General features: G+C 41.2%; 1 protein-coding gene across 4 annotated transcripts; it reads right to left on the minus strand.

Annotated features, from left to right (window-relative positions):
• Positions 1-4,715: 4,715 nt before the first annotated feature.
• On the minus strand, positions 4,716-13,805 carry SRSF12 (serine and arginine rich splicing factor 12). 4 transcript variants are annotated; one of them, XM_033143401.1, is made up of 5 exons: positions 13,535-13,805; positions 10,058-10,162; positions 8,252-8,355; positions 7,916-8,057; positions 4,716-7,182 (listed from the first exon to the last, which is right to left on the minus strand). In XM_033143401.1, exons 1-5 carry the CDS (start codon positions 13,597-13,599, stop codon positions 6,828-6,830), a joined length of 771 nt encoding a protein of 256 aa, XP_032999292.1. In that variant the 5' UTR covers positions 13,600-13,805; the 3' UTR covers positions 4,716-6,827. The 4 variants fall into 4 exon arrangements, with proteins under 4 accessions (XP_032999292.1, XP_032999293.1, XP_032999294.1 ...); XM_033143402.1 differs by having other exon boundaries at positions 4,716-7,122; positions 13,535-13,802; XM_033143403.1 differs by lacking the exon at positions 10,058-10,162 and adding an exon at positions 9,639-9,973 and having other exon boundaries at positions 8,252-8,375; positions 13,535-13,801.
• Between the last annotated feature and the right edge of the window lie 1,592 nt (positions 13,806-15,397).

The raw sequence follows: 15,397 nt of genomic DNA on the forward strand, positions 1-15,397 counted from the left end.
TTTGCCCACCCCCACCCCCTTGCTTAAAAAAACAACCCCTCACTAGTTCCTGTCAATCTGCATTGGGCTAGTACTGTGGATACATAAGAAAAACATGCACAAACATGCATTGCCAGAAACTGGGTCTAAAAAAAGACACGGGAGCACTGGAATGCTGCTGGCTGACAACTTTTGAATTGTTTATAAAAACAACAAAAGATGTTAAATCCAGACATTCCAGTGTCGATGGCAGCAGCTTGCAGCAGTGTGGAGACAAATCATTTTATAGAACTGAATTTGCATGGGGGGAAAAGATCAAGAGGAGCTGCTGCCACATGACTTAAGGCAGACTCCATGTCTTGGCCATTTCAGGAGCAGCTTATTGCCTCCTAGGCTTCTTGTCTGCTGTATCCCATCTCCACATTATTCTTTTTCCAGTTGGCATACAGCAAATATTCCATTGCATTTCTAACTGTACGCCCTTCTCTGCTTCAATAAATGTTCGCCGTTCCTAGTGCGTCTTCAAAACAAAAAGGAATGTAAATAAGCAGGAGACATGTTCACAGTAAGTCTGCTGAGATGGACAAAAAGTTTGGAGCACCCTCTAGTGGATTTTTGTTGCCTTTGCCAGCTATACTACAATAAGCCTCAGATCAAAAGACCTTGTTTTGGCAGACAACTCTTAGCTTTCTCTAATAGGGATCAGCAACAATCTCTTTTAAATTCAGCTTTATTCAAAACAATTATGCAGGCAAAATTCCAAGTCTCGGAACAATCTTTAAACAAGAATGACTGCAAATGATAATATTAACATTCTGTTCTATGTCCCAGTTAAACCGCATACCGTAACAATCCATTTCAATCCATGCTTCTGCAAAGTGATTTGACTTGCATGAATTAGTCACATAGGGCATGACAAGTTAAAAAAGCAGACACTGAACCATTTGCTCCAGTACGTAATTTTTAGCTTGTAATTTTTTAAGGTTAGGTTAAAAATTGTCTCTTCTTTGTTTTAACAGTGTATATACCATGTTTACTCAAAAGTGTGTTTTGGTCAACGAAGGAAAGGTAAGATAAAAATTTGCTGCACATTATGCATGTTTTTACAGGGGTAAATTCTACTTTGTTCAGTGTATCTTAATCCTAGGGAAGCACAAACATATACCAGAACCATTGTAATTGGGATTTTAGGACTGGCATAGAAAACTAGACCCAGAGGCGTCCCGACTTCTGCAAGCAGGACTTCTTTCTGACTTAGCTCAAGATCCTTATGCAAGAGAACTGAAATCAAGAGATTTCATTTACACAAAGTCCTGCACAATCTCCTGTAGAAAGTCAGTCTTCCACTAGCTCATTCACAACTGTTAATGGAATGGCATCAGTGCAATAATTTCTTCCATAAGTGTGTCCCTGGATCCAATCCATAGAGAAGTAAATGATAGACCAGAGTGCCCCCTGGATCTGATGCCAGCACCCCTTTAGGTATATATATATATAACTCTTCAGCACCCTGTCCTGATAAGAAAAAGTGCTAAATGAAGCAGCTGTAGCAGCCTCAGGATGTTTCTGAGCCAGTGCATGGCTCAGAGGCATTCTCAGGAAATTACAAGTGGAAGGTGCTTTGCCTGGCACATTTCTTATCATTGTTGGACAGTTTAATGCAAAGCTACATTAGCTCTCAACAGATTTTATAAGCAGCTTTGACATATATCTAAACTGAAAAACCATGATGGCAAATTATTTTGGTTTGAAAAAAGCATAACATATTTTTTATTTTAAAAATGTATTGCTCTTATTAAAAGTCCCAGAGATTAATGCAAATAAAAATGCTGGACAGAAAGTTCACTTATGAGCTGTTGGTAAATACCGGACTATCTTCCTGGTGTCTTCCTGGTAAATGGGGAAGAAAAAACACCTGAAGGTGGTCAGCATAAGATAAAAACCTGAGAAAAAGAATGGTACTTACAGTTCAAACTGGATACAAAAACAAGAGAGAAAGGTATGGAGAGAAGTCATTTATGCTAACGCTGAAAGCTATGGAATTAAGTAGCATGTAAGAGCCAATGGGGAAAACATCTTATGAAGAACATTCAGAACTATCAAAAATTTCCATTTTCTGCTGCGCAACGTAAGATCTGAGAGGTGTTGGGACTGCTAGCTATCCATCTTATCAAGAACATTCAGAACATTTCCACTCTCTTCTGTACAACGTCGTTTGAGAGAGTTTATAAGCCATTCATAGGCTTGTAAAACTAGCTGAGATGTATTTCAGTTGGCAGCCCTTGTGGTAAGTAATGGGAAGGGATGGCCAAGGGCACTTATGGGCACACCTCCCATCAAGAAATGAGATGCAGCATGAGACTTCTACAAGGGACCACCCTTTTCCAAAAGCAACACACAGCTCTCCCTTGAAATTCACAAAAAGGGTATGAAAGCAACAGGTATCTTCTCAGAGGAATACATGCATGATTCTGTTCAGCTGCCATAGGTATCGACAGCACAGTCCTCCATGAATTTAACTCTTTAAAGCTTTCTGAGCTAGTAGCCATCAGTAGTGGCACAGTGTTCATGGCTCAGTGGTAGAAAAAGTATTTTGCATGCAAAAGCTTCCAGGTTCCATCTCCAGGCTGAAGAATCTTGGGGAACAAACCTAGGAAAGACTTCCTCCAGGACCTTGGAAACTTGGTGACATACAGACTGAACTAGATTGTCCAATGGGCTCCCTAGCTTACTTAAGGCAGCTTGACATGTTCATTTGTAATACACCACCTGTTATCTAATTCAGTAAGTTATAGACATTTACATGTCTTGCTTTATTTCTTTTCTAGGTTTAGGATGGCTGTTTTGAGCGAGGTAGGAAAGCCAGAACTGCACAATATTCCAAATATCAGCATGTAATGGATGTATATAGTCATACTTTGTATCCCGAATGCCTTGGTACTTGTCCATTTTGGCTCCCAAATGCTGCAAACCTGGAAGTGAGTGTTCCAGTTTGTGAACTTTCTTTGGAACCCAAACATCCAACAGGGCTTCCGTGGCTTTTGATTGGCTGCAGGAGCTTCCCGCAGCCAATTGGAAGCCGTATCTTGGTTTCTGAACATTTTGGAAGTTGAATGGACTTCTGGAACAGATTCCGTTTGACTTCCGAGGTACCACTGTAATGGCATTAAGATGATTATATACACCCTGGGGAGGTCATTTTGGTGCTGAACAGGTATTTGCTGTTCAATCTCTTTCAAAAAGTTCTTAACGCTGAACTTACCATTTTGCTACTATATACTTAAGTGAGCTTAACTTTCTACCAAGACTCTAAAAACTAGTTTGTACTAATTAATAACTTATCTACAAACTTTACAGAACAAGCTGTACCTGCAACAGAAGGTTGCTGAGTGGAGTGCTCCTGTTCAGGTTCTTGCCAGTTAGCAATGTACTCTTCCTTCCATTCCTTCTCTCCTAGTTTTCCATTCTTCCCCTTGTTGGATATTCTGTGTGTGAGAATAATTTGTTCCAGAAACAGGGAAGTTTCAAGAAGCAGCAGAAGCCTGAGATTGTTTTGTCTATGCAAGGACACGCACAGTGTAACAGGAAGAACTGATAACAATGGTTCTGTGAAACTTCTTGTAACTTGTTCAGTCTCTTGCTTGCGCCTTGTGGTGAGAGCAGCAGTGAGTCTTAGGACTCTTGTTGGACTCTTAAGCATGCCTTGACCACAGCAGTGGTAAACGTCTGTATATATTTGCTACCAGTATGCTTTTATCCCTGTCAAGTAAACCTCTGCACTTGACTGAATCTTTATAACATCCATGAGCGCTTATTGCCTACCGTGTGTAGCTTAAAACCTGAAGACGCTTCCAAGGAAGGAGCTGCATTGAGATGTAACAGCCGAGTATGGATACACGCACAACAAAAGTGATGCTGGAACCAATTATTCTAAATCATCCACCAGAGGTTGATGGATTGATCCAACACCTCTTACACATTCTATGGTCACTAACTGTGCTCAGTCCTCACTGTGTGGTTTTTTTTTAGAGTTCCTCCCTTAGTCTCCCACCCAAATCTTGTTTAATACATCCACAAATCTTAGTATTTCCCAGACTATGTTGCTATTTCCCTCTTGTTTCTCAGCGATGAGGTAGTAAAGACTACACTTTAGAGTACAGTCCAGGAGTTGCAGATTCTTTTTTTTTTAATGCTCCGAACAATAAAAGATCTACATATGTAGTAAACTGAACACAGAGAAAGCTACAATTAATCTTTCTTCTGTGTGTTCTGACCACTGCATGCAAGGATAAATGTGTGCATTTTACCAAAAATGGGGAAAGCAAATAAATGAATAAATAAATAAATCCACTCTATAGTCTGAACTGCAGCAGTAGCCCAGCATCTTACTATCTTATTCCTATGTGCAGATCTACCTGGGACCATACAGGAGGAGAGGTCCATGCTGCAACACTTCCCCACAATAGCCTCAACCCTCAAACATTGTGCTAATGTCGCAGGGGGCAGTATTGCCAGATGAGCCCTCCTGTATGGTTCTGAACTTCTCATCCAACCTGGCACTGTGAGGAGTAGTGTGGAAGCAGGTTCCTGCAGTGTGGAACAAAACTAAGAACCCAATCCTAGATAAATTGTGTTGCTTTGGGCAAGTCACTCTTCCCCTATGCAAAACACTCTGCTATGCTAGTGTGCACAGTTGTTATGAAGTGTTTGTTTGTTTTGAAAAAGGGAATGACAAAGAACTTCATGTGTTTTATTGAAAATAATATCTTAAGTTATGAAATAACAATAATGCTATTTCCAACACAAAATTGTATAATTGCTCATGAAGTGAAACGTGGTTTTACTGCCACCACAGTTACTTAATACAATGCTTGTACCATGTAACAGACATCACAGCTAGTACTATACACTTAAACACAAATTATAGGTTCCCAAACATTACTACACAATGCAAACGTAACGTATTATAAAATACAAAATATTTTCAGAATACCTTCTGTTACTTGGGTTACACAAGCCAATAATTATTTTATACTCAATAGTTCAATAGTTTCAGGGGCTCAGAACTTTAAAATGTTTGAAGAAGGTGTCTTCTACATTAATCTCATAATACAATGACAGTTTGAAAATATATAATGTAGCAAGTCTTACACTACAAATATTACTGTTTTAAGGATTTCACAAAAATGTTTTGACTACACATGAAAAGCATGTGCTTAACAACTTATATTACAGTATTACAAAATGACTTTATATAACCAATTATCACTTTTTTAATTTCCATTACGTATTATTAGACTGCTTTCTACTAAGATTGGTCACAATCCAGTGACTGACAATGTGATAATCATCCACTTTGCAAATGCTAAGAGACCACTGTACAGGATCAAAGGCTGTATCTTACATATACAGCAGAATGTTTTCATAGAGTGAACTGTACCAATTCCGGTTTGTAGATAAATCACATTTTGAATGTTCCCTTATGTTAAACACTCCCTACCAATAGAAGGTAAGTACAACAGGGAGTAGGTTATAGCCAAACTATTTGCCTGATATGACTTTCTATTTTCATTGCCTTTGGGAATTAAAAAAACAGGGAGAGCATTCAAAAGTGGTATTGCCCATATGAAGCAGTACAATCTAATCCAGCCCTTTACTTATACCTCATTCTGCTGCATATTCAGACCAGACTGAAATGCACCCCAACCCAACACATTGCCAAATCTGCATGCACAGCTTATACGTTTGTGAAGGAAAGGAAAGGATACCTGGGTACTCCTTCCCCCTCTCGCCTATCATCTATTTGACAAGAAAATTTAGTTCCAAAAGCTTTAATGTGCTTGCAGATCTATAGATCAGGATTTTGATATAAGTTAATTAAGATCAGTTAGCACTTCTCTTTCAAAATGGAGCCCCAAATGGAAATAAATTGCTAGGCTTTTAAATATAAATTTTATTTTAAAAAACATAAACTCGGAAGGATGTGAGATTCCAACTACCCTATGTTATACAAAATTTCCCATACTAGCCTGCTAATGTACTTCTCTAATCTGAAACAATTAGACCACCTGAATTTGAAATGGCATTTCAAACTCAACACACACATTATGCCACCCTCAACAAAATACCCTAATTACCCAAAGAACATACAAGAACAGTAGACTCAGATTTGAATTGGTTATTCTTGGTATGACAATAAAGCAGGCAGAAAAATAATGCCAAAGAAAACAGCAAAATGAAGCAAATCAACCTGTAGCTTAATCTAATTCATGTCACGTTAAAACGAATAGCAAAAGGCTACTTGTTGAGCAGCTCTGCCCTTTTCCAGGTGGAGATATGCAGCACAAGCCTTGCTTGCACTACAATATCTACAAAAGCATTATGTGAGAGCTAAGGAGGGCATGGTTGAATGGCTCTGCCTCTATCCCCACATAAACAGGAGGAAACCTCTTATACAGCTTCTATCCAGCACAATGTTAAACTGACATTAGGTTCTGCCAACTGCAAGAAAGGGCAATAACAATTCTGATAAGGAAAGCTGATTGGCCTTTCAGCAGCTGAAGTTACATCACTGCCAGGACTAACGACAGCTTCCATGGATGCAGGGAGCTTAACTTGGGCACAGGATTGCCTACTATTGGGTTCCAGGTACAGGGAAATAGAATCTAGACTAGGTAAATGTTTCTTTTTTTAAAAAAAAAATGGAGTTCTGCACACTGAAGCAGGGACTGAAAGGGCACATAGCAAGACCTCTCATTTATCAGTTACCTTACATATCATATAAGCTTTGGACAATTTCTGTTCTTATTTTGTGCTCATAAAAAAATGGTGTTAAAGAAACAGAGGCATTAATCTTCTTCAGATACTGACTGGTTGCTGTTTCTCTGATAGAAGCTCCTAGAGTGTGAGCGAGAACTGGAATTAGTATGTTTCCGAGGGGATTTCGACAGGGATCTGGTAGCTGAGCCGGATCGTTTTGGATGTGATCGTGACTTTGTTCTCGAACCGGAACGTCTTCGATGGGAACTGGATGGCGACTTTTCAACGTATTTGGAACTTCTGTGGGGTGACTTGGATCGCGACCTTCCCCTAGAACTAGAATTTCTCTGCGGGGTGATGGATCGTCTGGGCGAGCTGGAATGCCTTGGAAGAGATTTTGAGCGAGACTTAGATTGGCTGTAAGAATGTCGTCTACGCCTTGACCTGAAAATCATCCAAAGCTCCATTAGAAGCGATATTTGATCTTCCCCTGCTTTTTTAAGGAGCACTGTAACCCAAACAATTTGCTTAATTTGTTTGAGGTACTGTTTGTTTGTTTGTTTTTGTAACGGTATTGTATGCCAAAAGTACCCCAAAACTTTTAAAGGAAAATTTAAAGAGTAAGTTTTGAGGATTCCTGTGGTTTATGCTTCTATTCTATTCTTGCAGACTGGAATAACAAGCTATTAAAAATTATCTACACATGGTTACTATCTCAGACAAAATCCATTTTGTCTCAACTTTATTTTTTAAACCTGGTGCAAGAAGAATGAGCTCACTAGGAGTCATCCAGCAAGATTATTTTAATACTTACATTTTAATCCATCGTTACAAATGCAATGCCAGAATTTTGAAGCCATACTACCTCACTGCCTGCCTGCCTGCGGGAGAATATCCAGCCACACAGCACAATGCTATGCATTTCTACTCAGATGTAAGCCCCACTGCACTCAATGGGATTTATTACCAGATTAACAAGTACAGTATTACCTGTACAGTATTAGTGTTCAAATTATTTACAAAGGAGCCAGGATGACTGAACCTTTGCAGGACCAGCTCAAGTTTACCTTATCCTCACTGGTTACCATCGTTGCTGTTCACAAACATTCTCCTGGAACATAATATACACAATCATTAGTATGCAATTGAATTTTTGACTCATGATCCTCAGACTTACTCTTTAAAACTATCAGAATGTCTCCTGCTCCAGCCCCATGAAGAACTTCTGCTACGTGTCCTCCTTCGGCTACGGCTTCTTGACCTTCTATAGTCCATCGGAGAACATTGGCGGCGCTCTTTCGATTTCATCTGACCTGGTGCTAGAATTTAAAGCAGAACTGGAAGATAGCAAGAAAACTGCAGCGTCTTACATACTGAGCATGCATGCAATTTTAAAAACTAGAGTTTATAAGCCTGTGCCTGTTTTATTTTTCAATCTTAAGAGATATGAAAGGCAACTATCTTAAAGAAATGCTTTGCAGAATAAGTAAGTGACAAGGTGGTGTTCACTTACTTTTGCGATCACCTTGTGCAAACTGTATTTCAATTTGCCGGCCACATACCCACTTTCTATTGAGGTTATAAAGAGCATCTTCTGCATCACGAACATCTTCAAACATGACTGTCTGTTAAGGACGCTTTAAACATGCACAAAGCAAAAAATTGTATCATGTAACATAGACCAAATTACTCCAGATACTTTAAAAAGCAAGAGTTATTTTGATATGCCACTTAAGCTGAGAGCTGCTTCATACTTTATATTGCCACTCAAATACAGCAGAACTCCAGCAGTGTGTTTGGTGGTATATACATAGATGAATGGAAGGACGACACACAACCACAAGGACGCTGGGAAACTAGGATTAGCCACAACTCCCCGGCAAGGTACAATGCATATTTCAAAACAGTGTTGACTCCAGAGAATGGCAAACTCAGGCATCTGCCAGGGCCCACTGCCCTAGTCATGTTGTCATCCCCGCTTTGTTTTGCAAGCCCCATCTTTCTCAAGGGAACCCACTAAGTGTCAAGGCCCGCAAAATTCTGCAAGATGTGCATCTTCCTTTCGCACTCTGTATGTGTGTCACAGCAAGTACCAATCAGTATACCTGGACTGCCACAAAAAGTATGAGGCAGCTCAATGACATGCAGAAACAAGGTAATAATAAATGCCTTTAAAAAATAGGTGCCCTTATTCAGAAACTCATGTGTACACTGAAATGCACATGAAATTCCCACACACAGTGGTTTACCCTCCATTTCAATGTCATGTCTGTGGGCACACAGAGTTGTTTCTCTACAGATCTGAATGGCAAAAGAATGGTAGGAAGGGACTCTCTGTGTATTTTGGAGTCCCTACATCTGTAATGCATAACTGAACTAAAGCAAGAATATTTAAGGTGTGCACCTTATTTGAAGGCCCTTTAAACTTGACGCATTAATAGGAAATATTACCTAGATGTGGAAAATAATACTATCTAGATGTGTACTCCTAACCATATCTACTAAGGAGGAAGTCCTACTGAAGTAAATGTGGCATACTCTCAGGTAAGCAGCCTCAGTTCATTACTTCTGTTCTGATTTACTGCAGACATTGTTCATATCTATAAACAGCTGGCTTGTTTTTCCTCCTCCTTTATTCCCAATATTTAAAACAAATAGCTGTAAATGCCACAAAAAATGTCACCAGATCATCTTAATTACTGATATATTTCAGTATTCCAATGAAATCTATTCTGTTAGGGAAATGACTCATTGAAAAGCGAACAAATATTTGCATACAGTTCTCTTGTACCAATTTAAGGAAGCAATATTTTAAACTAAAACAGTTATAAACAAACAAATTCTTGACTGCAACGTAAGAGCTTGAGCGATAAGATACAAAAGGAAACTTTGGCAGTTACCTCCACGTCACTTGATCTTGACCTTTACTCTTTAGGGCTTGCTAGATGGACTTGACAAGGGCCGGAGAACCAACCAAATCAGACTTGGCTTTGACTTTGGAACTTGAGCAAATGTCGGAAAGCCGAAGCCTTAACTTGGTGTTGTGGCTTTGTCTTTTCCTTGAAAAAGGACTTCCCCTCTTCCAGTTTTCTTTTTATCTTTTTCCACCCTCCCTCTTTATTCCTTGAAGCTTGAACTTTAAGGTGTCTTTTGGCTTGCCTGCTTGGACTCTATCTAACCAGGTTCATTCAAACTTTGGGGTGCTTGCCAGCCACTGTGGACTGCTTTACATTTTCTGAGACAAAGAAATAAATACATTAAGTTAGGATGCAATAACAACAATTCACCTCAATAAAAAATACAATGACATAAAGGATATTGTATATAAGCAAATCCTCTTGGGCGTCTTGTGTAGAAGTCAAGCGGAATGTATACGTCTACTACAGGGCCATACCGACCAAATTCACGACGCAAATCCTCAGGCCTGAAGTGTTTTAGAAATAAGGCAAAAAGAATGAGTGTTTCTTTATCATTGTACCTGCTTTAGTAATACCTAGCTGCAGCAGACTCCTCTTGTTTATTAAGACTATTAAATACACACTTTCAATAATTCTATCAGTATTGGGGAATCATAGCCATAAATTTTGAACATATATAATTATTGAAACTAAAATGAGCTAGGAACTTATTAGTATGTTTAGGGTTCACTTAAATTTATTTCTCCTGGTAATGGATCATTCTCATTGGGATTACTCTATTAGCGATTTGCGGAAATGGGGCAGACCCAAAAATGAATGCCAACAATCCTGCAACTGAAAATTCTCCAAAGGCACAATTCTCTTTCTGGAAAACCTGCTTTTTTGTCAGACTACAATATCACTCAGGATATTAAACACCAGTTAAAGCATGCTGTACTGACTGAGCTAAACAGGCCAACAACTTGATTGAATATAATGCCACTATTTTTTCAGCATGGGACTGGGGCACCAGAAAATGAGAGTTTTCAGTTTAAAACAAATATACTAAAGAGTTGGACATGGGGGTGGGGGGAATAATGACATAGCACACAGAATGGAGAAGATGAATTCAGATACATTTCCCCTCACATAAGACAAACATCCTCACATAGGCAGAAGTACCAGGAGAAACAAAAGAAAGAACTTTACACAATGAATAATATTATGCTGAATTCATTGCCACTAGATGTGGTGAGGATTACACAAACCCACAGAGAAGAGCATGCACAAATTTGCTCCTTTCTGGGAAATGAATAACTGGGAAGTAGGGGTGTCACTCCATACATATCAAAAGACTCCACACAAGTCAGTAATTATTGGACACTTGTTAAAATGGATAACATCAGGTTATACAATATAATACCTAGCTTTTTTATATTATATGCCTCATTCATTGGCTGGTCTTTCAATCATAGGGGGAAAGGATAATTATTTGCAGTTCTTTGCATATTGGGTTCTCATGCGGGAAACAGTCTTCCACGCCCTACAAAGGAACAAAAGAAATCCTACTATGCTTGGAGCACAGGGTAAGGATTTTTTGCCAGCAGACAGATATCATTAATTTTGCATATAAGGAAAACAATAGTATTGCTTTTTGGTTTTTAGATACAGTAATGCTTTGCTGTGTGATGTTGGTCTGATATTAGAAGAGGCATTCCTAATGTGATTTAAAAAAAAGGAGGAATACCTTTTTAATATGCTACTTGCCATTTCTATTTATAAGTACGTATATTAAATATAATGTCATATTTTAATAATGCTGCTCAGTTAATTGGGGCACCTTTTTAGTCAATTAAAGAGTTATGAAAGTGATTCATCTAACTAATTAATGGTTTAAACGCTGCAGTCCTAGCTGTATTCTGCTATCTGAATAAACTTTCCCTACAAAGTGCTCTCTCCTGAAGAGAGGAATCTCATAACTGAATATGGGAAGACTTTTTAGCAAAAAAAATTTTTGAAACCCACAAAACTACTGAAGCCTGTCCGAGACAAAACAAAAATGTATAAGGCAAGCAAATGCAATGGAGGAGAGTGCTCCATAACTCTAATAGCTAGCTGAAACTATCAAAATTCACTGCCCTGCTTCGTTCACATCCTGTCACCTTATGTGGCGTTTCATTTAATTTCATTACTGGGGTTGCAAAGTGGCAAGGAAGAACTAACTGAAAACATGCTTTTAAAGTACTCAGATAAAAATAGCCAGACAGGATACACACATACATTTCAGTTGGTTAGAGCATGGTGCTGTTAATACCAAGGTTGCAGGTTTGATCCCTGTATGGCAGTGGTTCCCAATTAGAGGTCTGGAGAACGCACCCAGGGGGTCCGTGGCCCCATCCCTTGCCTCCCCCTCAACTAATTTTTTGTTATTTTTGCATTGTAATAACACAAATTTTATGATCTGTTTGTTTTTTAGTATATCTAAAATCCTTTGCTTATTTAGGGCCACCCCATTTTGTTCAAAAAAATGTTTTGGAGAGGTAACTAGCACAGAGTTATCAAAATTTTCAAAAGTAGGGGGTCTGTGGCTTGGCTTTTGAAAAATAGGGTGTCCTGAGTAATTAGCTAATTGGGAACCACTGCTGTATGGGACAGCTGCATACATTGCAGGGGGTTGGACTAGACACTAGACACTAAAGGATCCTCAGGCTCCCTTACAATTATCTTTCTATGATCTATGATCATTTTATTTGTATGCCACCTTTCCATAGTTAAAAAAAACATTCTTAAGGCGGCTTCTAACATGAATAAATTTACATAATTGCAAATATAACAAAATATGACAAAGACCTGGATAAATGGGTAACACTTATGATGCAAAAGGTCTGGGCTAAATGTCTAGTCGAACACATCTCAGGCAACAGGTCTCATACTACTGTGGTCCCTGACAGATAGAATAGACAGTAATGGCCTAGATGGAACATAAGTCTATGGCAAATTTTCAAGCCACGTAAGTATAACCCACAGGGTGCCTGTAGCTCACATCACTTGTTGGCACCTGTCTGTCTAGAGAGACAATGGAGTGCCCTTCTGGGAGTCAAATCAAAGTGCTGGGTTAGCAGCACCAAAGTGACCTCCCTGGGGCACAAGTCTGGACAGTGTGTATGGAGGTCCTAGGAACCAAATCCTCCTCCTCCTCGCCCACAGATTAGCCAGAAAGCGACACCCTGTACAAGCGGGGTGGGGGTGGAGGGGGAGGGAGAGATACTGCTATAAATATCATTGCACTGGTTTTCCCAGGGCAGGTTGCCCTCTGGGAACAAGATCAATTTTCTTCCATAACAAGGAGGGTGGCTAACGTTTCAAAAAACAACCCGGGGCCTGCTTCCGCTTATACCCCACCTTTCCGGCAAGTGGGACCGAAGGCGGCTAACAATGGAAACAATTATATATGTGTGTGTGTGTGTGTGTGTATATATATATATATATATACACATACTATATATATATATAATATTTTATATATAGCTAGATATATTAAAAAAGAAAACAAAAGTCAATAGGAAAAAGTAGCAGATGGCGTTTTACTTGGCTCATAAAGCCACGCTGTGCACATCTTTGCCGCACACCTTTCTGGGGAGCAGCCCCCCGGAGAAGAAAGCGCCCCTTCTATCTTCCAGGGACCCACACCCAGCCCCTTGTCTGCCTGTTTCTCCGCTGGGACTGAGCCATTTTACACACAAAACACCGCGTTTGCCCCAAAAAGGGGAAGCGGAAAGGCCTTGCTCCCGCCGCCCCCCAGAGGCCCAGCATCCTCGCAGGAGGCCTCCGCCCAGGGCAGGTCCCCGTCGCCCGCCCCTCGGTGCGCGCAGGCCGCCTCCCTCGTCGCCGCAGCTTACCTGGTGGCGTCGGCCACGTTCCTGACGAACAGCGAGGTGTTGGGAGGCCGCGTGTACCGGGACATGGCGCCGGGGGGCCCGGGGACTCTCCTCCCCACAAAGACGGGGGCTGGGCAGGGCGAGGCGCTCTCCGCGCTCAGCCGCCGGAGAGCCTGAGATGGAGGCGGCGGAAGGGGAAGGGGCCGGAGGTAGAAGCTGCAACGGCGGCAGCCGGCGGAGACCAGAAGGGGCGGGAACAATGGAGGAGGGGAGGAAGAAGCAGAAGCACCGAGCGCTCTCCCCGCGGGCTGCTCGCCTCGCTCGACAAGGCACCACGGCAGACGCCGTGGGGGAGGCCGTTTGCTGGGCTCGCCGAGGGAAGGCCGGCGCTGGCGCCACGGGAAAGTTTGCCGCCTTCAACAGGCCCCAAGTTCAGTCCCTGCTTTCAAAGGGTGTCACGTAGCGGGATCATGGGCCGCTCCTCCTTTCTCCCCCCCCCCTTTTTTGGAAAAAGGCGAGGCCTGCTGAGGCGCTCCAGTTCCGCTGCCTGGAAATGTAGAACTGCACACAATCGACGCTCTGAGCTGAGAGAAGTGACAACACTGACAGGTCTCACATTTCAATAACCCACGGAAGGAGCTAGTGTAATAATTCTAGAGTTTGTAGAAATGGGCTCAGCGAGCTGAAGAGTCTCTGCCTAAGCTTTATTTATGTCCTCACTCAAGCTAGGGCTTTGTAGGGGTGTGGCTCAGTGCCATGCCAAGATGGTAGCATCTGGAGCATCAGTAATGCCTGGGAGATAAGTTACAACTTTGCTTCTGGTTTTGAACCATGTATCAGAGCAGAGGCATGGGGAACAGTCAATAACACAAGTGTTAAGAAAGACATATGCTTCTGAATTGCTGGGAACTGCAGGAGGGGAGGGTGCTGTGGCGCTTAGGTCCTGCTTGCAAAGCTTCCCACAGGCGGGAATATTTTTATGTTCTTAAATGCCAACACATTGTAGAGTAATATTAATGCCAAGCCATCTTTAATACCTTTCCATCATTTGGAGCTATCTGAGATATAGAACATTATATTCGCCATAATAGCTTCTATTAATTCATATCTCATAAATAGGATGGAGCGGGTTAGCCAATGATGAAGTGACAGCAGTAGAAGTTGTAGAAATAGCCTGCCTGCTTGCCATTTAATGACACCCCTCATAAACCCAAGGTGGCCACTTCACTCTGCTTCATAGTTTTATTTATTTATTGCCCACCCCTTCACCCTAAGGTCCCAGGGCCATGGTAGAGATGGCTCTGATTGTGGAAGGACCTGATTTAAAGCATATACAAACATCATGTCAACTGTGCATTGTTGGTCTCAACTGCTTTAGCCTGTTTATTATTATCATTATTGCCAGCAGGAAAACCACGAGGCTTAATGGAAATTTATTTATCCGTTGCATTTTTACACCACATTTCTGCCAAGGCACTCAAGGTGATTTCCAACCTTAACCTACAAAAAAGGGTAAGGTATAAAATATAGAACAATACTATCAGACCAACTAGTGGTCCCTTCAGGAGCTGATGACATCAGCTGTCTGGTCTGGTCTGGTCTGGTCTGGCCTGGCCTGGCCTTCCCTCAGGGCATACATGTCTTTAGGTAGTTCTAGGAAAGGAGTGGCTGGCGTGCTCTGGTCCATGGGGTCACGAAGAGTCAGACACGACTAAACAACAACAAAGGAAAGGAGTGGAAGACAGGAGTGCCTGGCATGCTCTGGTCCATGGGGTCACGAAGAGTCAGACGACTAAATGACTAAAGAACAACAAAGGAAAGAAGGGCCTGCTCCAACAGTGCCCTCAGCATTTTGCCCACTGATGGTTCCTTCAAGAGCCAATT

Source organism: Lacerta agilis, chromosome 3 (genome assembly GCF_009819535.1).
Source record: "Lacerta agilis isolate rLacAgi1 chromosome 3, rLacAgi1.pri, whole genome shotgun sequence".
Lineage (NCBI taxonomy): Eukaryota > Metazoa > Chordata > Lepidosauria > Squamata > Lacertidae > Lacerta > Lacerta agilis.

Coding starts and splice junctions, on each gene's coding strand:
- SRSF12 (XM_033143401.1), bottom strand. CDS start 13,599: ATGTCCCGGTACACGCGGCCTCCCAACACCTCGCTGTTCGTCAGGAAC. Junction 10,163..13,534: donor AACGTGGCCGACGCCACCAG/GTAAGCTGCGGC, acceptor AAAACACTTCAG/GCCTGAGGATTTGCGTCGTG. Junction 7,183..7,915: donor CATTCTGATAGTTTTAAAGA/GTAAGTCTGAGG, acceptor GATGATTTTCAG/GTCAAGGCGTAGACGACATT.